Here is a 24,362-nt window from a genome sequence, read left to right as displayed (position 1 = left end):
ACTATTTTTAGGTCGAAATATCAGTGTTTTGAGTGACACTTGCCTCTCCATCACACGCCCCAGAAAGGACAGTCGCCAGACTTCCTGGATGCTTTGCCAAGCAACTGACTCCGTCGCGGTGACCATCCAGGGAAGCAAGGAATGGTTTTGCAAACACACGTTCCAGTTTGGTAGCATTTAAAGCTCTTACATATTCTCGTGGGACCTCAAAAGGATGTAAGGTAGGATCATAGTTTCTTGGAACTGAAATAAGAATGATTCCTCTTAATAAAATAATTCACATTTAATATTCCCTGTGGTCTTCCTCACCTAATCATCCTGCTACTCAATAAACCATTATTTGAGACACTGTGCCTAGCACTGTGGAGAATATAAAAGTTGAACACCCTTTATCCAAAACTTTTCCAAAATTACCAGAAAATCATGGAATGTATATATCTTGCAAAATAACTAGACTCTATACATACACCACTTTTCCTTTTATATGTCCTACTACACTCTTCAACTGGGTTGTAAGCTTTCAAGAGCAGGGCTTTGGCTACGTTCTTCATTTATATTCCTTATGCCTAGCACAGAGCCTGGCAGAAAACAAGTGTATGATAAATATTTGCCCGACTGAACTCTAAGCTCCTTGTTGGGCAGGGAACACTATCAATCTCCAGTGCTAATCAGTACACTGATCAGCATACAATGTTGTGATTATGATTACAGCAACTATTTATTGAGCACTTTCCATGTGAGTTTACTTATTTAAAACACAGTTTACTGTGTACCAGGCACTGCTCCAAATACCTTATATTAACTCATTTAACCTCCACAGCACCCTATGGGTTAAGTTCTATTACTATCTTCCACTTTATAGATGAGGAAACTGAGGCACAGCGGTACACTAAGCATATGAAGTGATGGAGCTGGCAGTCTGGTTCCAGAATCCATATTCTTGACTATATCATGCTATGCTGCCAAACATGTTGTCTCAGTCAATAATTATGCTTAGGAAATAACCGTAAACCCCCGTGCCCAAAAAACCCTCTGATGTTTAAAAATAAATGCATCTTCTTACTCCATGACTTCACCGTGCTGTCTCTTCTTTTTTTCTTTCTTTCTTTTTTTTTAATGTCTCTTCTTTCTGACTCCATTAGTGGTACTACACCCAACACTCACTGAAGCTCAAATGATGGCCAGTCCATCATCCACATTCCTCAATGTCAAAGCTAAAAGTCCTACTTATACTCTCTCCGAAATACTTCTTATTCATTCTTCCCTTTTCCTACCTGCAGTAACTTAGTATAAAGTTACTACTTTATACTTAGACTACTATAATATCTTCCCTACTCTATTTGGTGCAGTTTACACTAACATTAGATTAACATCCTAACACACAGCTTTTTACATGTTATTCTCATGCTCAAAAACTTTCAAAGCCTCCCTATAGTGGTAGGCTTCAAACTCTTCTGATTGTGTGCCCCATTAGTAACAGAGTTGGAGAAAATCTCTCCCCTTCAACATACATGTAATTTAATGAAAACATGTGATTAAAGATGCTTGCTTTTTAAAAAAAATTTCCATTTAACACTATGATAGAGTGATTCAAAGGTTTTAACATCAGTTCACTTCAATGTTTGGTTTTAATGGTTACCACATTTGAAAACGATACAAACAGAACACCCTTTTTTATGGTACTCTGTTATCGGGACCACAGGATCCAGAACCAATTCGTTCCTTTGCTTAGTTTTGTGGTAACATGTAACTTCAGTCACTGTGAAACTGTCAAAGGGCGGGACTGGTTCAGTTAGTATGATATTATGCAAAGTGAAGGCCGCCTGTACTTCACAAAGAAAAGCCAGTCGAAAGAGAAGGTGTCCATAGTTAGCTATGTTTATTTAGTATGTATGTTTAATTTTCAGTCCCATCCACCAGTTTTATTAAGGTTATTCTGAAGAATGTCTAGAAAACTTCCATCCACTCTGATTTCAATAACTGTTTCTATAACTGTCATTTAAATAATTTAACAGTTAAAAAAATTCAACAAAGTACATCATTCTGTTTACCAATTTTTTCATGTAAGCAAAATGAATTTTTCTAGATGACACTTCCATCATTTTCAGCACAAAATTTTTTAAATGATGGAAATATTCCCAAACACAACATTTTCAAAATGATCTCTCCAGTGCATAAGATTTTTTGAAAAGTAATCACTTTCTCACTTATCACTCATCATTAAAATGAACCCCAAAGTAGTAGGTTATATATATATTTTTTAACAAGTGAAACTCCTAATTAGTATTCATAGCCACAGAAAAGTTCTGCAAATCTAACAAATACTTAATTCATCATTAAGTTCTACTACTCTTCTAAGAGCTTTGCCATAATATAACCAAAAAAGCCTCTGTAAGAAAGGTGCTCCCTATCACTCTACAAATAATTATAAGCTTTTATTATTTAAAATAATATAATCCCCAATAAATGTACACTGTAATATGCTGCAATATTCCAAAGGCGTAAGCAAGCACACCTTTGTCAACCCTCCAGTCTTTTCCTGCAATACATATAGCGTGTGACTATTCAACACTAGATGAAATGAGGATGTCAGTGTCAATGCAAGTATTTTATAGATAAAAATTAATTTATTTTTTAAGATAAGAAATATAAATTGAAGTATTTATTGTTTTTCTTTCCACCCCACAATGGATAGCTCAGTACATCCATTTTAGAGACTGCTGACCAATGGAATGAACTTCGAGCTCCTTTTCGTTCTTCTACATTCTAATTCCAACCTACCTCTTCAGCTTCAAGAACTTTCTGAAACTCAGCTCCAACCAAATGGTTTATTCATTGTCACCCAAAACTGCCTTGCACTTCCCTACTCTTGATTCCTTGGAAAAGCCATTTCTTCCACCAAGAACATACTCTAACTTTCAGAATAACCTATCTAAGCTCTATGCATCCCTTAAAAACATTCAGCTTAAATCTCTCACCTTCTATAAAGTTTTCCAAATCGCCACAATCATGCCCACCTCTAAATTCATACATTCAGTCCATAAACATTCAATAAATATATACGAATATTTATATATATGTCTGCCATATGCCACAAGCACTGAGGGTATCATAGCTAACAAACTCATGGCATATACTTACATATGTTGTTCTCATACATCTGTATTCTAACCAGCTATATCAGCATTACCAAGGGAGTTTTAAAAATACAGATTCCCTGAGGCCCACCCCAGGTCTATGAGTCAGAATACTCAAATAAGTATTTGAATACTGAACAAACTTTACAAGGAAAGAACACCTAAACAAAAGAATAACAGAATAAAGATGCTAACAAATGTCCTCCTTATTTTATGTTTCACAGAGCTCCAATACTTCAATTATTCCAGTCTGTTATCTATGAACACTTCCATCCAGAAAATATAAACAAATAGGTAGATGTTATAGGAAATAAGACCCTTAATAACAAGATCAGGTAACTAATAACCTCCTAACCTCAAGATTAGGTGACCACCAGTCACTCATTCATTCCTTCATTCAGACATAAATAACACAACTACTAGGCACCAGGTGCTGTCTAAATACAGGATACAGAACCAAACACGACTGTGCCACCCTCTGCAAGCTCAGTCTGACAGGAAAGACTGATAGTCACAATAAAAATGAGGCAATGTAATACGCACTCTAACATTAGTATAAAAATGTCACAGAAGCATAGAAGGAGGGTGCTTAAGTGTGTACCAGATGGGGGAAAATCTGCAGAGGATAAGTATGGAAAGACTATAGTTCAGAGAAAGCTTCCCAGAGACAGGACAAAAACTGGGTAACGGTGTGTGACACAGAATGCCTGAAAGAGAACATCTGAAATGCACTCAGATTAGCAAGAGTAAATGTAAGCTAATCGTGGGAAAAGTAGTCACTGGTGAAACTAGAGAGGAAGATGGGACCAAGTTCAAGGAGTAGGGATGATATCAAGTCCAAGTGACACAATCTAATTTGCATTTTAGAAACATTACTGTTTTGTTACTTAACCTGTAAATATTTTTTGAGCAGAAACCAAGTATTTACTTAGCACTGCTCATAATATATGTATATAATCTCCACGACTCAATCATAGTGAAATACTGTTTCAGCCTCAGTTTCTATGGTTTAACCCTTATTCAAACTCCGAAGACATGGCCCTTCTCTTAAGCCTTAAGTTTATTCCTGCCTTAAGGCATCACACCTTTTATTCTCTTCGCTTAGAATAGTCCGTTCATACAGAGATGGTCCCTTGTCATTTAGGTATCACGAGTTATAATTCACAAGCAGTCAGCATGTTAATGGGGGAACAAGACCCCCATTAACAGAAAAATAAAGCTTATTAATTTCATTTTAGTCATTTCCCCATCAAACTTCTCCACAAGTTTTTGAGAAAACTGGTGGCTTTAACCTTCATCTTTATTTTTTCCCACATCCAGAAGTACGTAATTTTAAGTAGTAAAGTGGCCAAAAGTTAGAACAACGGGAAAGGTTTAAAGAAGTCTGCTTAATTCTAAATCCTTCAATCCATGAGTTTGGCTCACTCAAGTTCCACTTTTCTCCAAAAGGAACCTGAGAACAATCAGAGAGCAGCAACTGGAAAAGGGGAGGCGGAATCATTTCCCCATATAAATAATCTTCCCACTTACCACTAGAGAAAGTTATCACGAAAAGGACTTGAAGACAAGTGTTCTGCTACCCAGTACCAGAACGGCTTTATCTAAACAAAGTGCCCTGGCGAAAGGGAAGAGAGAAAAGACGAGAGTGGAACACCAGTCTCTCCCCCACCTTTATTCTTTGGAAACTGAGGCCAGATCCAAGGCTGGCGGACTCCCAACTAACTTGTCTCACCTCTCTGTAAGTCCAATTTGGTTTCGCGAACATAGTTGTCCGGGTTCCGGCTCAGCATCTTCACCTTCATCTTGCTGCCAGTTCTTCCCGATTCCACGACACCAGCCTCCTGGTCCGCGTTGCCGCCGCCTCCTCCACCAACACTCGCCACTTCCGCTTCTAGGCTACTTCCTGTCATGTGACGTCCACGGAGCGGAAGCCGGGCTCCGTTGGGCCCTGTGGCGCTCCGTAGTTTTGCGGACAAATGTTGGCCGGGGGCGGTGCTTCAGCTGTGGTCTCGCATCCACGCCCTTCGGCCTAAGCCAGCGGCGGCCGTGGGCGAGGCGGGGCGGGGCGGGGACTTGGCTGAGGCGCCCCGCCCCCTCCTCGCCCGCCGCTGTATCGGCGTGACTAGCGGCGGCCCCTCTCTCGCGTCCCGCTTGCGCGTGGGTCTCTTGGTGTCATCCCCGTGCCCGGGCGTCTGACTCCACGCGCGGGGCCCGGAAGTGGGCTCGTGCCCTGCGGCTTCTGCTCCAGCGCGGCGACCGTCGCCACGGTGGCGGCCACTGCATCTCGTCCCAGCTCCGCGGCACCAGCGGGCTCTGAGCCCATGACGAGCCAGGGCCAGTCGCCGTCCGGGTCGTCGGCGTGGGGCACAATATTCCGCCACGTCCGATACGAGAATCTGGTGGCGGGCGTGAGCGGCGGGGTCCTTTCCAACCTTGCGCTGCACCCGCTCGACCTCGTGAAGATCCGCTTCGCCGGTAAGAGACCGCTCAGACCCCGGGCTTCTCCTTGCTGTCACCCCGAACTGAGCGATAAAGACGCGGGAGGCCTTGGCCTCCCCCTGCCTTTTTCCATACTGCAGGCGAGGCGAGCGTTGAAGAAGATGCTGTTTGTCCGGACTCCCCTGGGGCCAGGTTTAAGGAAGGGGAGTCTGGTAAAGTGGTCTGGCCGCTGTCTTCCCGTTTCCCCAGTACTGAGGGATGAGGAATATGGATATAAAAGTCTGAGAAAAGTTCTCATTGGTGTAGAACGTGGGACTCAAAGCCTGACTTATAAAATAAGAAAGGGTTCGTCACATTTTAGGGCTTAACCCTCACAGGTGCAAATCATTCACCCTTGGAGGTACAGGTATCCCCCGCTTTTCGAAAGTTCGCTTTACACCACCTCGCTTTCAGAAAGGGCCTACATTAGTACCTGTTTTCCGCTAACCCAAAATTCCAAAAGAAGTCCAAAGAGGATTTTCGCCATTACCAAAAGAAGGCGAAAAGCGAAAATAGTATTCAGCGTTTGTTTTGCAGCAAGCCCTTGTAGAGGCAGCATGCACCGCCAGCAGCGCGAGTGGTACCACCAGCTCCTTTCCTGGGAACTACACTCAGCATCTCAGCATCAAGCCGCCATAGATTTGAACTGTGTCTGTGAGCATCTGTGCTTTATCTGGATTTATTTTGTGCATCCATTAGCAAGGTGCGTGTTAAGGTAATTGCTTCTTCGCTTTATGCAATTTTGGCTTATTAGAAAGCTTTCGTTCTTTACTTTCGCATAGCGGGGGAAACCTGTACTTTGAAACCTGTCTGGTAGCCACGTGTTTGGCCTCAGGGCTGAGATGAAAATGCAAGTGCTAGGAGGAGGGAGTAATCCTTAGCAGTTGGTTAGGAATGGGGTTGGGATAGAATTCTCTTGAAAGTTTGTTTCCGGCATTTATAGTGTGGTACAAGGTCCTGTGAAGGAATAAGTAACTTGATTTCACGCAGTATTTTTTTTTAATTTATTTATTATTTATTTTAGTTATTGCTTGTGTTGGGTCTTTGTTGCTGTGCGTGGGCTTTCTGTAGTTGCTGAGAACAAGGGCCACTCTTCGTTGCCGGGCGTGGGCTTCTCATTGCTGTGGCTTCGCTTGTAGGGGAGCACGGGCTCTAGGCACATGGGCTTCAGTAGTTGCAGAGCGTGGGCTCATTAGTTGTGGCTCACTGGCTCTAGAGCACAGGCTCAGTAGTTGTGGTGCACAGGCTTGGTTGCTCCGTGGCATGTGGGATCTTCCCGGACCAGGTATCCAACCCACGTCCCCTGCATTGGCAGGCAGATTCTTAACCACTGTGCTACCAGGGAAGCCCATCACATAGTATTGTTTTCTATTTAACTTTATTGAATTAAGTGCATTGAGTTAAGTGAATTAAGTATATTGAAATTAACAAAGTACTTTAAAAGTTAAACTCAACATTAAATTATGGAAAAGATAACTTCAAAGAAGGGCTTGGATAACTTTATTTGGAAACTATTTTGTGGCATTTCAGTTCTCTTACTATTGTTACTGAAAGTGGGGTCTGACTGTTCGCTGCTCAAAAGCCCATAAAGAGGCAAAGTTGGTGGAAGGGAAAGTTTGCTTTATTTCGGAGGCTGGCCTCTGGGGGCTGAGGGCAGACTGGTGTCCAAAGGCTGACTTCCTACCACCCCACCCCAACTCGACAGCCAGTGAGCAAGAGCTTTTATAGGTGGGGGGAGGGAGCTACATGTAGAAACAGCACAGGCAACTCTGACAGTCATCTTGAAATTGATCATGCAGTGTAATCTTGATTGTTTTAAGTACAGTTATTCTTCAGTTCTAGGGTCGGTTTGTTCCCATTTCTTTGAGGCCAGTTCTTGAAATTGTGGCAGCTTATGTCATGGCTATAGTTTGGTCATCATGTACTTAACTTCTTCCACCTGGTGGGTGTTTCAGTATCTAAAAAATAACTCAAAGGATATGGCTCAGAATATTATCTATAGCCCTTGAAGAGGAACTAAAGGTCCTTGACTTTGCTTAGTAACTAAACTGTTATTATTTGGTCCTGTTTGACTTTTCTTTTGCTTCTGTATTTTCTCACTTCTCTGATTAAACTTATTCTTTGACTAAAGTTTTTCTCCAGACAAAAGGCAGGCAGAGGAGTGGGTGGGGGAAGGACCATAGGGTCCTGCTCTATTTCATTACTACAAGTTAAGTTCAACCATGAGAATTAGATCAGAAGTGGTTTGTCTAAAGAGTTAGGTAATTCTGTTCTGTTCACTGGTATATATTGGTCTTTTAACTTTTGTAGACTGCTGTATTGTATACAGAAGCACCTAAAGTTCTTGCCCTCGGGGAACTTAACATTCTAATGGTAGGCTTGAAACTTAGTCAAATAAAAGTAATTGTAGACAACATAAAGTTAAGGGCAAAATGGAATAAGTCCAAATACCAAAACATAAGTAGAGGTAGACTGTTAAGAAAATTATAGATTGATGATGGTCATATGTATCTGTATCTGTAAAAGTTCCATTAGATCTTGAGGTTTCCCAGAGAAGGACTAAAATTTTGACAACTGGAGAGGAGGCAAGAAGCCACTGAAAATCAGTGAAAATTATGTAGTGTCCTCCCTAGAAGAAAACGCGTAGAGGCATATAATTTCCGTAGAGTTTACCATGAATGCACAAATAATAATTATGGCAACAAGGAACATTCATTGAGCATTTACTTGCAGCAAGAGCAATGAACTGAGAGCCTTACTTGCATTTTATCATTTACTACTCTGAACAACCCTTTGAATTTATTATCGCTGTTATACAGGTGAGGATAATCAAAGTTGACTAACTTGCCCAAGTCATAAGTTTTGTAAAGACAGATTTGGGATTTCAATCCAGGTAGTCTACCCTCTGGCACTTAACCACTTACCCCAGTACCTCTAGGAATTCCTGGTATACTGTGGCTTGAACATTGAAGGCAGGAATTCTGGACTTGGCTGCAGGTGCAGGCCTATGTGATTTGGTATTTCTCTTCTGCAGCATTTTATGTAAGAGCAGAAGAGGTTGAGATGATCATTGAGGAATAGTGTGGTTGCCCTGGTGAGTATAAGACAGTGCTGTGAAGCAGACTGTACCTGAGAAAACGGAATTCTTGACACCTGAGAATATTGGTAATCTTGATGAAATGGAGAGAGTATTAGGAGACCAGTAGGGCTGAAGTGATTGAGATAGGATAGAAGGACAAAATTAAAGATCTAGAAGTTGAAGCAGGACTTTGTAATAACAAGCCCAGAGTGTGGCTTGAAATGGTGATAGAAAAGAAGAAAACTTAGGAAGATGAATAACAAATCAAAATAGTTGATTGGCCACCAGCATTAGTGCTAGAGTTTTTATGCTTTTACAGAATTAAGCCCTTATAATAAAATTATAGTGCCTAGTGATGGGGGTGTTGTTCTTGACCATTAAACCAAACCTGGAATATTTCAGTGAGTTCAGGTGCAGATTGGAACTCAGAGGTGTCCAGAGTAGTCGAAAGATTAGAAATCATTTCATATGAGAAATGAGAGGAGGAACTAGTTTAACTTAGCGGGTAGGAGGGACTTAAGGTATTTAGCGAACTGCCATGTGGGAAAGGGAGCTGCATTATTGCAGGTGATCTGAAGGGCAGACAGAGGTTGGGTGGAAATTACAGGGAAGCAGACTTTGGCCTGGCAAAGTGATGGTGCTCAGAAGTGAAAATGGCGATGACTGGCAGTGGTACAGCAGTTGGATGACAGAGGTTAGAAGATATTGTTGTATTGGGTGGAAATGTCACTTGAGGTGATTATTGCTTGAGGCCCCTTATAACTTCAAGATATCACTTTAAGTCATCAAGAATGATGAGGAGGGGGCTTCCTACGTGGCGCAGTGGTTAAGAATCTGCCTGCCAATGCAGGGGACATGGGTTCAGTCCCTGCCCCAGGAAGATCCCACATGCTGCGGAGCAACTGAGCCCGTGCGCCACAACTATTGAGTCTGCACTTTAGAGTCCATGAGCCACAACTATTGAGCCCATGTGCTGCAACTACTGAAGCCCATGCACCTAGAGCCCATGCTCCACAACAAGAGAAGCCACGGCAATGAGGAGCCCGCGCACCACAACGAAGAGTAGCCCCTGCTCACCGCAACTAAAGAAAGCCCATGCACAGCAAAAAAGACCCAACACAGCCAATAAAATAAATAAATAAATAAATTTATTAAAAAAAAAAAAAAAGAATGATGAGAGGGAGCCCCGACAAAGAATGTGAATGAGGTGTAACAGTAGTAATTTTCTAAAATAATCTGAAATCCTAATAATCTGTAGGTTAATCAAGGAATCAAATTGTAGAGCCCAGTAACAAGAGTAGCATACAGTCAAGTTTTGTATGTATATGGTATTGCAATATCCAGTAACATAAACTGATAGTTACTGAATGCTTGCTCTCTGCTAGGCATGCTTTTAAGAGCTTTATATGTAATAACTCACTTAATTCTCTGAAACTTTTAAAGTTAGGTTCTGTTCTTGTCCCCATTTTGTGGATGAGAAAACTCAGGCACAGAGCAGTCTACTTACTCAGGGTCACACAGCAAGTTTTGAAATTGGGATTCAAACCCAGGAAGTCTGATTTCATAGCATATGCTGCTAGACTGAAACCACAGTGGGTAGTTGGGTATAACTAAAGGGTAAGGTGCTAAAGGTTGAAATGAAAATGATTCCAGAAAGTTATGAAATCTTTTATGCCATGTAAAAATGGAAGCCACATCTGGATGTTAGAAATGAGATCAGGACTAGAGATGCAGAAACCATAGCACAGGGACAGAAGTTGAAGCTACTTAATAATTGAGAAACTACCCCTGTTGAGTGGAAAGATTGCCTAAAAATCAGCATTTAAAGGATGGGCAGAAGAGAAGGAGGCTGCAAAGGAAATTTAGTGGTCAAAGACGTAAGGAAAATCAGGAGAGAGTGAAACTAGCCCGAAGAAGTGTGTTTTAGGAGGTAAATGATGTCAGATGCTGCTCAAGGGTTAAAAAGAGGAATCCCAAAGTGCACTTGGAGGTCTTTAACCTACAGTAGCAGGTGGAGGCCCAAACCAGCTTGCAGCAGGTTGAGAAGCAGTGCAGGTGAGAAGGTCTGTGCTGAGATTGTGGTTATCTCTTCCAGAAGCTTAACTGACAGGGAGGCACTGGGATCTGAGAAGAGACACTCAGGAGGTACTTGAGTGTTTACATTTTGATGGGAAAAAACTAAAAGTGAGAAAGAGATTGCAGATGGAGGCAGGAAGATACTGAGTGAGATTTCTAAGAGGTTCTAAGCAGACAGAATCCAGAGCAGTCTTTCTCAAACTTTTCTGGCCACAACCCTCAGTAGGAAATAAATTTTATCTTTGCTATCTGATACGAGTACGTATGTACACATTACTGAAACAAGTTTCTTATAGTAATAATTATCCTTACTACTTGTGATGTCGTTTATATTGTCTTTTATTCCAGTCTGTTGTTGGTGTGGGTTTTGGTTTTTTTTTTTTTTGGTGGGTGGGTGGGGGTTCTTTTTGTTTTAATGATCTGCTCAATTTCTTGACCCATCTGCAGGTTTCAAATGCTGACATAGAGTACAGGTAGAGGGGATTGGTTTTATTAAAGTGGAACCAACTCTTCAGTGTGGCAGAGGAAAGGAAGGGTAAAACTAATACCCAACAAATGAAACAGGTTGTAATAGGATAAAAATTAGTGTCCCTTGTCTTGGCTGCATCCTGCACAGCAAACTTTTCTATCTTCCAATGTGGCTCTTGGCATATTTTAGTACTGTTGTAGGCCATTGTAACAATTATGCAGGAGGTATTTAGATGTACCTTCTAAATCTTCAGTGGCAAGTGTTAAGACAATTATGAGGCCATTTAGGCCAAAAATATTCACTGTACAATAAGTCCCCTACATACAAACCTTCAATTCGCGAACTTTCAAAGATGTGAACATGCGTTTACGTGTCCAATTATGTAAGTTAGTTCACAGTGTCTGGTGTGCATTGTCATGTGCGTGCATCCTCTACAAGTGGTTGTGCTTTTGTGTACTTTACAGTACTGTGTGGAGTACAGTAGTACAGTATCTTTATTTCAAGCCCAGGGTGTCTGGAAGCAAGCATAAAAGCAGCAGTGATGTAGCTGGTACTGCTAAGAAGTGCCAAATGATAACAATGAAAACAAAAGTGAAAATAATTGAGAGCGTGGAGCAAGGTGAAAAGATGGTAAATGTCGCTTGTTCTTATAACATGAATCGTTCAACCATTGGCACGATTCTAAAGAACAAGGACAAGATCATGGAACACGTGAAGTTGACAGTAATATCAAAGAAGCATGGAAAAGTGATGGAGGAGATGGAGAAACTTGTCAGTGTGTGGATGCAGGATCAGCATCAGCATCAAGTCCTGCTCAACTTAATGCTGATTCAAGAGAAAGCTAAACGCCTTTATGAAGACTTGAAGAAGAAACACAGCGAGGAGTCAGAGGGCACATCTTTTAATGCCAGCCATGGCTGGTTTTATCGGTTCAAGGCTAGAGCCAACCTTCACAACATAAAAGTAAGTGGCAAGGCAGCAAAGTGCAGATAAGGTAGCTGCCCGGGAATTTCCTGAAACACTTCAAGAAATTATTGATGAAGGCGCATATATACCTGAGCAGGTTTTTAATATGGATGAGACGGGACTGTACTGGAAGAGGATGCCAGACCGAAGTTACATCAGTAAGGAGGAAAAGTTGATGCCAGGCTATAAAGCAACAGAGGATAGGCTAACTCTGTTGTTTGGTGGCAACGCTTCCGGTGATATGAAGCTGAAGCATCTTTTAGTTCTATCATAGAACCCAAGAGCCCTTAAAAACATAACCAAGGGCTCTCTTCCTATCTGTGGAAGAAAGCCTGGGTTACACAGGCCATTTTCCAAGACTGTTTTTTTCACCACTTTATCCCAGAGGTAGAGAAAATACTGCTTGGAGAAGGACATCCCATTCAACATTCTTTTGCTGCTCGACAATGCTCCGGGCCTCCCCACATTCATGGACAATTTTCATCCCAGCGTCAAAGTAGTGCATCTGCCACTGAATACTATGTCGCTCATCCAAACTATAGACCAGGAGTTATAGCGACTTTCAAGAAATATTATTTATATCACACTTTTCATCAGGCAGTAAAGACAAGTGATGAATCCGGAACAACTTGGCGACAATTTTGGAAGGACTATAACATCTTACAAGGCAATAAAAATATTGACTTCTCTTGGCATGAGCTTATGGCCATCACCACGAATGGGGTTTGGAAGAACCATTACCCACAGTTTGTTCACAATTTTTGTGGATTTGAGAAAGTTGAGAAGTCCAAAGAGGTCTTCAGCAACTTAGTGACACTCAGCGAGAAGATCTGTAGCTAGATCTGCAAGAGGATGACTTCATCGAACTCCTTGCTGTGCAACACGAGGAGCTTAGTAATGAAGACCTGATGGAATTGGAGGCCCAGAGAAAGGACGAACAGAAACAAGAGGAAGAAGTGGCTGAAGAACCAAAGAGCTTCACGATGGAGGAAATAGCAAGGGAATTTTCTTTGAGGAGGCACTGTTAGTTTTTGAGGCATAGGACCCGAACGTAGAATGGTACATGAAGGTTGTAGCAGCTGTTCAGGATGCAATCCAGTGCTATCATGTCATCTGTGATGAGGAAAAAAGAGCTACTACCCAGGCATCACTGGATCATTTTTTCAAAAGGGTAGATAGAGTTTAATCCAGCAAGGAACCTGTGCCATCAGCGTCAGGCGTGAGTGAAATTGCAGCTTGCCCTCTGTCTCCTATTGCTGATGATCCTTCCGCTCTACCATCTCCCACCTCCTCTAGTCAGTAACTCTTATTGCCTCTTCACTCGATGCCAGCCTGTATGTGCCAGCTGTTTGTACTACTGTACTTTTCAAGGAGCTGTACTGTAAGATTTAAAATGTTTTCTTTGTTGTTTTATTTTTATGTGTTATTTGTGTGAAAAGTATTATAAGCCTATTACAGTATAGTACTATATAGCCAATTGTGTTAGTTGGGTACCTAGGATCACTTTGTTGGACTTATGAACAAATTGGACTTAAGAACGCACTCTTAGAATGGACTTCATTTGTATGTAGGGGGCTTACTGTATTTTATTCACATAGCAATTTTAATTCGACATTAGAGAGGCCCTAATTCAGATCCTCTTCATCTCAGTAACTTTGCAGTGGCCTTATAACTTGTTTTCTTGCTCCCAGGTTTTACACTTTCAAATTCATTCCCCCCAGTGTGCCAGGGTCTCCTTTCTAAACACATATTTGGTTATCTTAGGCATACTTGAACCCAAGTTTGAGAAATATGGGACTTTGAGATTATAGGCAAACTCTGTTTTGTGATTTTCAAGAACCTTTGCAATTGTCTATCTTAGTCTGCTAGGGCTACCATAACAAAATACTACAGAGTGGCTTAAACAACAGAAATTGATTTTCTCATAGTTATGGGGGCTGGAAGTCCAAGATCAAGGGACAAGCAGGGTTGCTTTATGGGTGAGGCCTTTCTTCTTGGCTTACAAATGACTGCTTTTGGCTGTGTCTTCACATGACCTTTTCTCTGTGCATGTGCACTCCTGGTGTGTCTTCCTTTTTGTAAGGACACTCGTCCTGTTGAATTAGGGTCCCACCCTTGTGACTGCATTTAATCTTAATTACTGCCTTAAAGGTACTATCTCTAAATACAGTCACATTGGGGGTTAGGGCTTCAATATATGAATTGGGGAAAGCACACAACTTAGTCCTTAAACAGGCTCTTGCCCTTCTTTATAGGTTGATTTCCTACCATCCTTTCCCTCTAACAGCTGTATACTTCAGCTTTACCATGTCCCCAGTATTCTCCCCAACAGTGTCAGGTGCTGTGATACCTCATGTACTTGTACCAGCTGTTCCATTTGTCTAGAGATAAACTTTCTCTCCTTTTCCCAAAGACAGGTTTCTAATCAATCTTCAGGGCTCTACCCAGTATTAGCTCTCCCACTTTCCCTGTCATCCTCCTGCATCTCCCCAGTTTCTCCTTACGTAAGTGTTGAACATGCTTCCTCTATATTCCTGTAGCACTTTGTGAATACCACGGTGCTCATAAGTGTGTAATGAGAGTGCTTGTCCATTTTGCCTTGCAGATTATACCTTCCTCAGGGTCAGGATTTGTGTCCTACTTAGGTGTGTATTTCTTCTTTGGCAATAATAAAGAGTCAATAAATCGTTTTTTTAATTTTTTTAATAAATAATTATCTGTGAACAAATGAACATTTTTCAGAATTAAAGATTTGATCCTAACTATGTGATAAAGTAGATGAGCTTATAGTATTAAGCAGGTATAGAGTACAGAATGTTGTTGCTTATTACTGAGATATTTCACAATCTGTGTTTCTAGGATTGAGTTCTCAAAACAAAGAAATCGTTGGTTCATACCTGTGAAAAGCAAAGATGGTGTTTTGTGATTTGTATTTGTTTGTTTTTAACCGCAAGCGAGAACTTATGTTGTGAGCTTATTGAAAGGAAAATTTGCTTAGAAGACATTTACACAGGAGAATGGGAACCACAAAATCTAAGGGAAGCGTCAGAAAAATGATAAAGTACACAGCAAAACATTTCTTGAGAACCAGTTACTCTGCTCCTTCTTTTAAACTTATCTTTTATAAACCTCACAACAACCTGCGAGGTAGGTAATATTAATCCCCACTGTATAAAAGAGGATGCTAAAGCTCAGGAAAAAAAGACCAAGTAGCCAATTAGGGAAGTTAGATATCAAACCCAGGTCTTCTAACAAAGCCTAGTGTACTTTAATCTCATTTCATGGTGTAACATTGTCAGGTTAATAATGAAAGAAATTGACTTTTCCCTCTTTGCCTGGCATTGGTAAACAGTCAGTGGTTCTTTGCCAGGCTTCAGTATGCGCAGTAAAGTAGTGGCAAGGGGACAGTGAACTGGGCATGCCTGAATATGACTAGTGGACTGTAATTTGTATAAACTTTCTGGGGGGCAGTTTCAGTGTGTATTTGTAACCTTAAATGTATACCATTTGACCCCTTCTAATTCCCCTTCTAAGAATATAAGGATTTGTAAAGATTGTTGAACAGAATTTTCTTTAGATACTTTAATAATAGCAAAGAGAAAAAAACAGTTCACATGTCAACTAGAGGACTATTTGTACAAATGATGGGATATCTGTGGGAGGCAAAACCATCATGTCATTGTTTACTTTTTATTTTTGGAAATCCTTTTTTTTTGAGTCTTTTGGAAATCTTATTTTACGGTATACCAATTTTATAGAAACATAATCACGATTATAAATTTGGCATTCTCTTTCATTCCATTTCCCTGTAGGAAACAGAAGGCACATTCAAGATAGGGTAGTTCTGGGGCATGGGGTGCCTAAAAGGGTTGTTTACAAAGATGTAAGCAGATCGTAGGAAAACCACAAGGAATGATGTAGTATTTGGGGGCCAGAAACAGTTTGGGCTGTTGTGACCTGAAGGGCCAAAAACAGGGAGAAAGACTCATTGAGAGAGGGCCACCTTGAGAGGAGCTGTGACCTTCAGTAGAGGAATGCAGCCTGCCCAAGGCAACTCCTGCAAGAATATATATCTGCATCTGCTCTCTTCCATCCCTTTGATCTGCTAGGGCTCCCCACTAGCCCAACTCAACTAGAAGCTAGAAGGCAAGATCAGGCTTCTGGGGCAAAACATGGTAGAGAGGGGTGGACACTGGATTTGGAAAGGAAACAGAAGATGTTCAGGCTCTATTAATTGAACGCATATATATTGAGAGCCTGCAGTGAACGAAGCACTATGATAGGAGTAGACGTATTGCAATGAAGAAGTAGTAGTCTCTGCCCTCACAGAGCATCTTCCTACTGAGAAGCCAGGATAATTGAACAAAAAACCTAATAATTGCAGTGAAGAGTGTTTTATTATGGTAGGGAAAGTATGGTATGCCATGGGAGCAGAGAAATTTGACCCCATCTAGAGGGTAGGAAGGAATCCCCAAAGGAAATGATTGTTAAACTGAGACCTGAAAGAGGAATCAAAGTTAGCTGTGTGAAGGAATGGGTAAGAAGAGAATGTTCATGGCAGACAGAATAGCCTGTGCCAAAGTGTTAAGGTTAGAGACTGTATAAGAACTGAAAGTTGTTAAACATTGTAGCCATTTTCATCAAATATTTTGAAGTGTAGACTTCAGTGGGCGAGATGCTATGCAGTAAGTTCTGTAAGGCAGCATCATTGAATACAGGGAGAGAATAAAGAGGAGACGGGCTTGTTGCAGAAGTGATGGAGGGTCTTATGTACTGTGTTAAGGAATATGTTATTTATTGTTTGGGTGTAGAATAATTTTAAGCAGATAAGTGACTTATTGAAATGTATGTTTCTAGAAAGATTACCTAACCTACAGTGCAGTTAATGGGGGCGGGGCAGCAAAACTGGAGATAAGAAGGCTAATTTAAATCCTGTTGCTAGTTGAGAAATGATGGTGTCCTGAAGTAGGGTGATGGCACTGTGTACTGAGAGATGTGGATGGGTCCAGGAGAGACTTGTGATATAGAATCAACAGGACATCTTAACTGGTAAGAAGTTGTCAAAGGAGGAGTGTTCGTGGATGGTTCCCAGGTTTCTGTCTTGAGCAGCTGTGTAGATGGTAATGCTGTTTATTGATCAATACAGATCAGCAGAATAAGAGCAGCTTCAAAAGGGATGGGGAAACTAGTTCAATTTTGGATATGTTCAAGCTACAACTTTTGTTAGTTGCATTTATCTATGTAGATCTGAAGATAAGCAAAAAGGTCTATTCTAGGTATAGAGAACTAGCATTTATATACACAGACAAAAAAAGAAAGGAAGGAAATATACCACAGTAAGGGTTGTCATCTCAGAGTGGTGGCATTGTGGGTGGTTTTTATTTTCTTTATTCCTTTCTATATTTTGTGAATGTTCTACAGCATACATGTTTTGCTTTTCAGAAAGCTATTTTTAATGATTGTGTGCTAATTTAATATTTACTACATGGAAAAGGTTTTAAAATTATTTCAGTTGCAGATGTAAAGCATCTGAAAATATTCTTGGGTGAAGGATAACAGAAATAAAAATTTAAACATTTTCCCTAGGGCTGCTTTGTTTTATTTTATTACAAAAGGTGTATGTCATCTTTGTTTATTTTTTACATCATCAAATTTGTATTGTTGAATTCTCTTTATCATTCTCCCCCAACAACCACTCACAGCCAGTCTTGTTCCTTGCAGATAGCTACTATTAACCATATGCATTGTTTCAATCTGTTCCTTTTATAGCTCAGTCTTTCTAAATATTTAAAGTAGTCCACAGTATAGATGTATCATAATTTATTTAAACATTTCGCTATTGGTGGATGTTGAAATTACTTTCACCTTTGCTGTCACAGAAGATGCTTCAGTGAACATCATTCTGTGTGTATATTTGTAGATTTGGGGCTGTATTTCTATAGGATATATTTTTAGAAATGGAACTGCTAAGTCCAAGAATAATTGCATTTGAATTTTTATTAGATAGTGTTAAACTGCTCTCAAAAAGGCCATTAAAGTATCTATTTCCATACACCCACACCAACACTGGGAATTAACAAACCTTAAAATTGTTTTCAATCTGGAAGACAAAAAAAAAAGCTACCTTCTGAATTTGTATTTTATTGGTAAGGTTGAAAACTTTTTCAATGCCTTTTTTTAATTGAATAGTTGATGTACAATGTATGTTACAGCTGTATGATATAGTGATTCACAATTTTTAGAGGTATGCTCCATTTATACTTATAAAATATTTGCTTTATTCCCCATGTTGTACAATATATTTTTTTAATATTAATATTTCTTTAAAAATTTTTTTTATTTTAATTGGAGTGTAGTTGATTTACAACTTTGTGTGAGTTTCAGGTGTATAGCGAAGTAATTCATTATACATACACATATATCTATTCTTTTTCAGATTCTTTTTCCATATAGGTTATTGCAGAGTATTGAGTAGAGTTCCCTGTGCTATACAGTAGGTCCTTGTTGACTGTCTTATATATAGTAGTGTGTATATGTTAATCCCAACCTCCTAATTTATTCTTTCCCACCTTTCCCTTTTGGTAACCATAAGTTTGTTTTCTAAGTCTCTGAGTCTTTTTCTGTTTAGTAAATAAGTTCATTGGTGTCATTTTTTTAGATTCCGCATGTAAATGATATCATTTGAAATTTGTCTTTGTCTGACTTACTTCACTTAGTATGGTAGGTCCATCCACATTGCTGCTAATATGGCATTATTTCATTCTTTTTTGTGGCTGAGTAATATTTCAGTGTGTGTGTATGTGTCTTTCTGACTTCACTTAGCACGATAATTTCTAGGTCCATCCATGTTGCTGCAAATGGCATTATTCCATTCTTTCTTATGGCCAAGTAGTATTCCATTGTACATATTATACTACATCTTTATTCATTCATCTGTCAATGGACATTTAGTTTGCGTCCATGTCTTGGCTATTGTAAATAGTCCTGCAATGCATGTATCTTTTCGAATGGGAATTTTCTCTGGATATACAGCCAGGAATGGAATTGCTGGATCATATGGTAGCTTTATTTTTATTTTTTTACAGACTCTACATACTGTTCTTCATAGTGGCTGTAACAATTTACATTCGCACCAACAGCGTAGGAGGGTTCCCTTTTCTCCACACCCTCTCCAGCATTTATTGTTTGTAGACTTTTTGATGATGGCCTTTCTGACTGGTTTGAGGTGATACCTCATTGTAGTTTTGATTTGAATTTCTCTGATAATTAGCAGTGTTGAGCATCTTTTCATGTGCCTGTCAGCCATCTGGATGTCATCTTTGGAGAAATGTCTATTTATATCTTCTGCCCCTTTTTTGATTAGGTGGTTTGTTTTTTGACATTGAGCTACATGAGCTGTTTGTAAATTTTGGAGATTAATCCCTTGTCAGTTGCATCATTTGCAAGTATATTCTCCCATTCTATGGATTGTCTTTTCATTTTGTTTGTGGTTTCCATTGCTATACAAAAGTTTTTAAGTGTAATTAGGTCTTACTTGTTTCTTTTTCTTTTTCTTTTTCTTTTTCTTTTTCTTTTTCTTTTTCTTTTTCTTTTTCTTTTTCTTTCTCTTTCTCTTTTTCTTTTTCTTTTTCTTTTTCTTTTTCTTTTTCTTTTTCTAGGAGGTGGATCCAAAAAGATACCACTGCAATTTATGTCAAAGAGTGTTCTGTGTTTCCCTCTAAGAATTTTATAGTATCCGTTCTTAAATTTAGGTCCTTAATCCATTTTCCGTCAAATCTGAATGAGATCCTTGCTGGGTAGAGTATTCTTGGTTGTAGGTTCTTCCCTTTCATCACTTGAAGTATATCGTGCCACTCCCTTCTGGCTTGCAGAGTTTCTGCTGAGAAATCAGCTGTTAACCTTATGGGAGTTCCCTTGTACGTTATTTGTCGTTTTTCCCTTGTTGCTTTTAATAACTTTTCTCTGTCTTTAATTTTTGTCAGTTTGACTACTATATGTCTTGGCATGTTTCTCCTTGGGTTTATCCTGCCTGGGACTCTGCACTTCCTGGACTTGGGTAGCTATTTCCTTTCCCATGTTAGGGAAATTTTCAACTATAATCTCTTCCAATATTTTCTCAGGTCTTTCTCTCTCTCTTCTCCTTCTGGGACCCCTATAATGTGAATGTTGGTGCGTTTAACATTGTCCCAGAGGTCTCTTAGGCTGTCTTCAGTTCTTTTCATTCTTTTTTCTTTATTCTTTTCCACATCAGTGATTATCACCATTCTGTCTTCCAGGTCACTTATTCGCCCTTCTCCCTCAGTTAATCTGCTGTTGGTTCCTTCTAGTGTATTTTTCATTGCAGTTATTGTGTTGTATATCTCTGTTCTTTAATTCTTCTAGGTCTTTGGTAAACTTTTCTTGCAACTTTTCAATCTTTGCATCCAGTCTTTTTTCAAAGTCCTGGATCATCTTCACCATCATTATTCTGAATTCTTTTTCTGGAAGAGTGCCTGTCTCCTCTTCAGTTAGTTGTTTTTCTGGCGTTTTATCTTGTCCCTTCATCTGGTACAAAGTCTTTTGCCTTTTCATTTTCTCTGTCTTTCTGTGGCTGTGTTTTTCAGTTCCACAAGATGAAATACTGCTGATACTGCTTAATTCTGCTGTCTGCCCTCTTGTGGAGGAAGCTATCTAGGAGGCTCAAAGTGGGTGCTTCCTGATGGGAGGGACTGATGGTGGGTTGGGCTGGGTGGGTGGAGCTCAGTAAAATTTTAATCCAATTTGGTGAGCAGAGCTCAGTGACACTTTGATCTACTTGTCTGCCAATGGGTGGGGCTGTGTTCTCACCTTGTTTGATGTTTGGCCTGAGGCGACCCAGCACTGGAGTTTACAGGCTCTTTGGTGGGGCTAATGGTAGACTCTGGGAGGGCTCACGCCAACGAGCACTTCTCAGAACCCCTGTCGCCAGTGCCTCTCCTCAGTGAGCCACAGCTGCCCCCCACCTCTGCAGGTAATCCTCCAACACCAGCAGGTAGGCCTGGTTCAGTCTCCTATGGGGTCACTGCTCCCTCCCCCTGGGTCTTGGTGAGCACACTTTTTTGTGTGCCTTCCAAGAGTGGAGTCTCCATTTCCCCCAGTCCTGTGGAGGTCCTGCAATCAAATCCCGCTGGCTTTCAAAGTCTGATTCTCTGGGGATTCCTCCTCCTGTTGCTGGACCCCCAGGTTAGGAAGCCTGACGTGAGGCTCAGAACCCTCACTTTAGTGGGTGGACTTCTGCGGTATGACTGTTCTCCAGCTTGTGAATCACCCACCCAGCATTTATGGGATTTGATTTTAACACGATTGCACCCCTCCTACCATCTCATTGCGGCTTCTCCTTTGTCTCTGGATGTGGGGTGTTTTTTTTTTTGGTGAGTTCCAGTGTCTTTCTGTCGATGACTGTTCAGCAGTTAGCTGTAATTCTGGTGCTCTTGCAAGAGAGAGTGAGTGCATGTCCTCCTACTGTGCCATCTTGATTCCTTTCCCTTTAATCCATTTTGAGTTTAGTTTTCTGTATGGTGTTAGAGAGTGTTCTAATTTCATTCTTTCACATGTGCCAGTCCAGTTTTCCCAGCACAACTTATTGAAGAGACTCTTCTCCATTGTATTTTCTTGCCTTCTTTGTTGTACATTACTTGACCATAAGTGCATGGGTTTATTTGTGGGCTTTCTATCCTGTTCCATCGATCTGTAAGTCTATCTTTGTGCCAGTACTGTACTGTTTTGAATACTGTAGCTTTATAGTGTAGTCTGAATTCAGGGAGCCTGACTCCTCCAGCTCTGTTTTTCTTTCTCGAGATTGCTTTCGCTGTTTGAGGTCTTTTTGTGTTTCCATACAAATTTTAGGATTTTTTTGTTCTAGATCTGCAAAAAATGCCATTGGTAATTTGAGGGATTGCATTGAATCTGTAGATTGCCTTAGGTAGTGTAGTTATTTTGACAATATTAATTCTTCCAATCCAAGAACATAGTACATATTTCCATCTGTTTGTGTTATCTTTGATTTCTTTCATCAGCGTCTTAGAGTACAGGTCTCTTGCCTCCTTAAGTTTATTCCTAGGTATTTTGTTCTTTTTGATGTGAAGGTAAATGGGATTGTTTCCTTAATTTCTCTTTCTGATCTTTGGTTGTTAGCATAAAAAAATACAACAGATTTGTGTGTATTAATTTTGTGTCCTGCAATTTTAGCAAATTCATCTATGAGCTCTAGTAGTTTTCTAGTAGCATCTTTAGGATATTCTATGTATAGTATCATGTTATCTGCAGTGACAGTTTTACTTCTTCTTTTCACATTTGGATTCCTTTTATTTCTTTTTCTTCTCTGATTGCTGCGGCTAGGACTTCCAAAACTATGTTGAATAAAGGTGGCAAGAGTGGACATCCTTGTCTTATGCCTGATCTTAGAGGGAATACTTTGAGCTTTTCACATGTTAGCTGTGGGATTGTCATATATGGCCTTTATTATGTTGAGGTATGTTCTCATTAACCCACTTTCTGGAGAGTTTTTATAATTGGGTGTTGAATTTTGTCAAAAGCTTTTTCTGCATCTATTGAGATGATCATATGGTTTTTATTCTTCAGTTTGTTAATGTGGTGTATCACACTGATTGATTTGCAGATACTGAAAAATCCTTGCCTCCCTGAGATAAATCCCATTTGATCACAGTGTATGATCCATTTAATGTATTGTTGGATTTAGATTGCTAGTATTTTGTTGAGGATTTTTGCATCTATGTTCATCAGTGATATTGGCCTATAATTTTCTATTTTTTTGTGGTATCATTGTCTGGTTTTGGTATCAGGGTGATGATGGCCTCATAGAATGAGTTTGGGAGTGTTCCTTCTACTGCAATTTTTTGAAATAGTTTCAGAAGGATAGGTGTTAACTCTTCTCTAAATGTTTAATAGAATTCACCTGTGAGGCCATCTGGTCCTAGACTTTTGTGTGTTGGAAGATTTTGAATCAGTTTCAGTTTCAGCATTTGTAATTGCTCTGTTCATATTTTCTATTTCTTCCTGGTTCAGTCTTTTTCTTTTTAATAAATTTATTTATTTATTTATTGGCTGAGTTGGGTCTTCATTGCTGTGCTCGGGCTTTCTCTAGTTGCAGTGAGTGGGGGCTACTCTTCATGGTGGTGTGTGGGCTTCTTATTGTGGTGGCTTCTCTTGTGGAACACAGGCTCTAGGTGTACAGGCTTCAGTAGTTGCAGCATGTGGGCTCAATAGTTTTGGCTTGCAGGCTCTAGAGTGCAGGCTCAGTAGTTGTGGCACAATGGGTTTAGTTGCTCTGTGGCATATGGGATCTTCCTCGGACCCAGGCTCAAATCCGTGTCCCCTGCATTGGCAGGCAGATTCTTAACCACTGTGCCACCGAGGAAGTCCCTTCCTGGTTCAGTCTTGGGAGATTGTACCTTTCTACGAATTTGTCCATTTCTTCCAGATTGTCCATTTTATTGGCATATGCTTGCTTATACTAGTCTCTTATGATCCTTTGTATTTATGTGGTGTCTGTTGTAACTTCTCCTATTTCATGTCTAGTTTTATTGATTTGAGCCCACTTCCTTTTTTTCTTGATGACTCTGGCTAAAGGTTTATCAATTTTGTTTATCTTCTCAAAGAACCAACTTTTAGTTTTATTTTTGCTCTGATCTTTATGATTTCTTTCCTTCTGCTAACTTTGGGTTTTATTTGTTCTTTCTCTGTTTGGTTTAGGTATAAGGTTAGGTTGTTTATTTGGGGTTTTTCTTGTTTCCTGAGGTAAGATTGTATTGCTATTAAACTTCTTTCTTAGAACTGCTTTTGCTGCATCCCATAGGTTTTATTTTTTTATTTATTTTTTAAGATTTTTAAAGTAAACTTTTTATTCATTTACTTATTGGATACATTGGGTCTTTGTTGCTGCACACGGGCTTTCTCTAGTTGCAATGAATGGGGCTACTCTTTGTTGTGGTGCCTGGGCTTCTCTGTGCAGTGGCTTCTCTTGTTGTGGAACACACGTTCTAGACACACAGGCTTCAGTAGTTGTGGCACGTGGGCTCAGTAGTTGTAGCTTGTGGGCTCTAGAGTGCAGCTCAGTAGTTTTGGTGCATAGGCTTTTTCTCCGCAGCATGTGGGATCTTCCCAGATTGTGGATCAAATT

At 40.1% G+C, this 24,362-nt stretch overlaps 2 protein-coding genes across 2 annotated transcripts in view; one reads left to right on the top strand and one right to left on the bottom strand.

Annotated features, from left to right (window-relative positions):
* DCAF13 (DDB1 and CUL4 associated factor 13) overlaps positions 1-5,062 on the bottom strand; it is a 29,509-nt gene extending 24,447 nt beyond the window's left edge. The window contains exons 1-2 of the mRNA XM_057734782.1: positions 4,870-5,062; positions 44-243 (exon numbers count right to left, since the gene is read on the bottom strand). Coding sequence (XP_057590765.1) covers positions 44-243; positions 4,870-5,047 — 378 coding nt within the window. The 5' untranslated portion in view covers positions 5,048-5,062. The remainder of the gene's footprint in view (positions 1-43; positions 244-4,869) is intronic.
* A 64-nt stretch (positions 5,063-5,126) lies between these two features.
* The window catches only part of SLC25A32 (solute carrier family 25 member 32), a 45,584-nt gene continuing 26,348 nt past the window's right edge, over positions 5,127-24,362 (top strand). Inside the window, exon 1 of the mRNA XM_057734783.1 lies at positions 5,127-5,612. Within this exon, the coding sequence (XP_057590766.1) occupies positions 5,459-5,612 (154 nt within the window). The 5' untranslated portion in view covers positions 5,127-5,458. The remainder of the gene's footprint in view (positions 5,613-24,362) is intronic.

The sequence above is a fragment of the Hippopotamus amphibius genome, chromosome 5 (genome assembly GCF_030028045.1).
Source record: "Hippopotamus amphibius kiboko isolate mHipAmp2 chromosome 5, mHipAmp2.hap2, whole genome shotgun sequence".
NCBI lineage: Eukaryota > Metazoa > Chordata > Mammalia > Artiodactyla > Hippopotamidae > Hippopotamus > Hippopotamus amphibius.
Note: the sequence above shows the minus strand (reverse complement) of the source record. Positions and strands in the feature narration are given on the sequence as shown.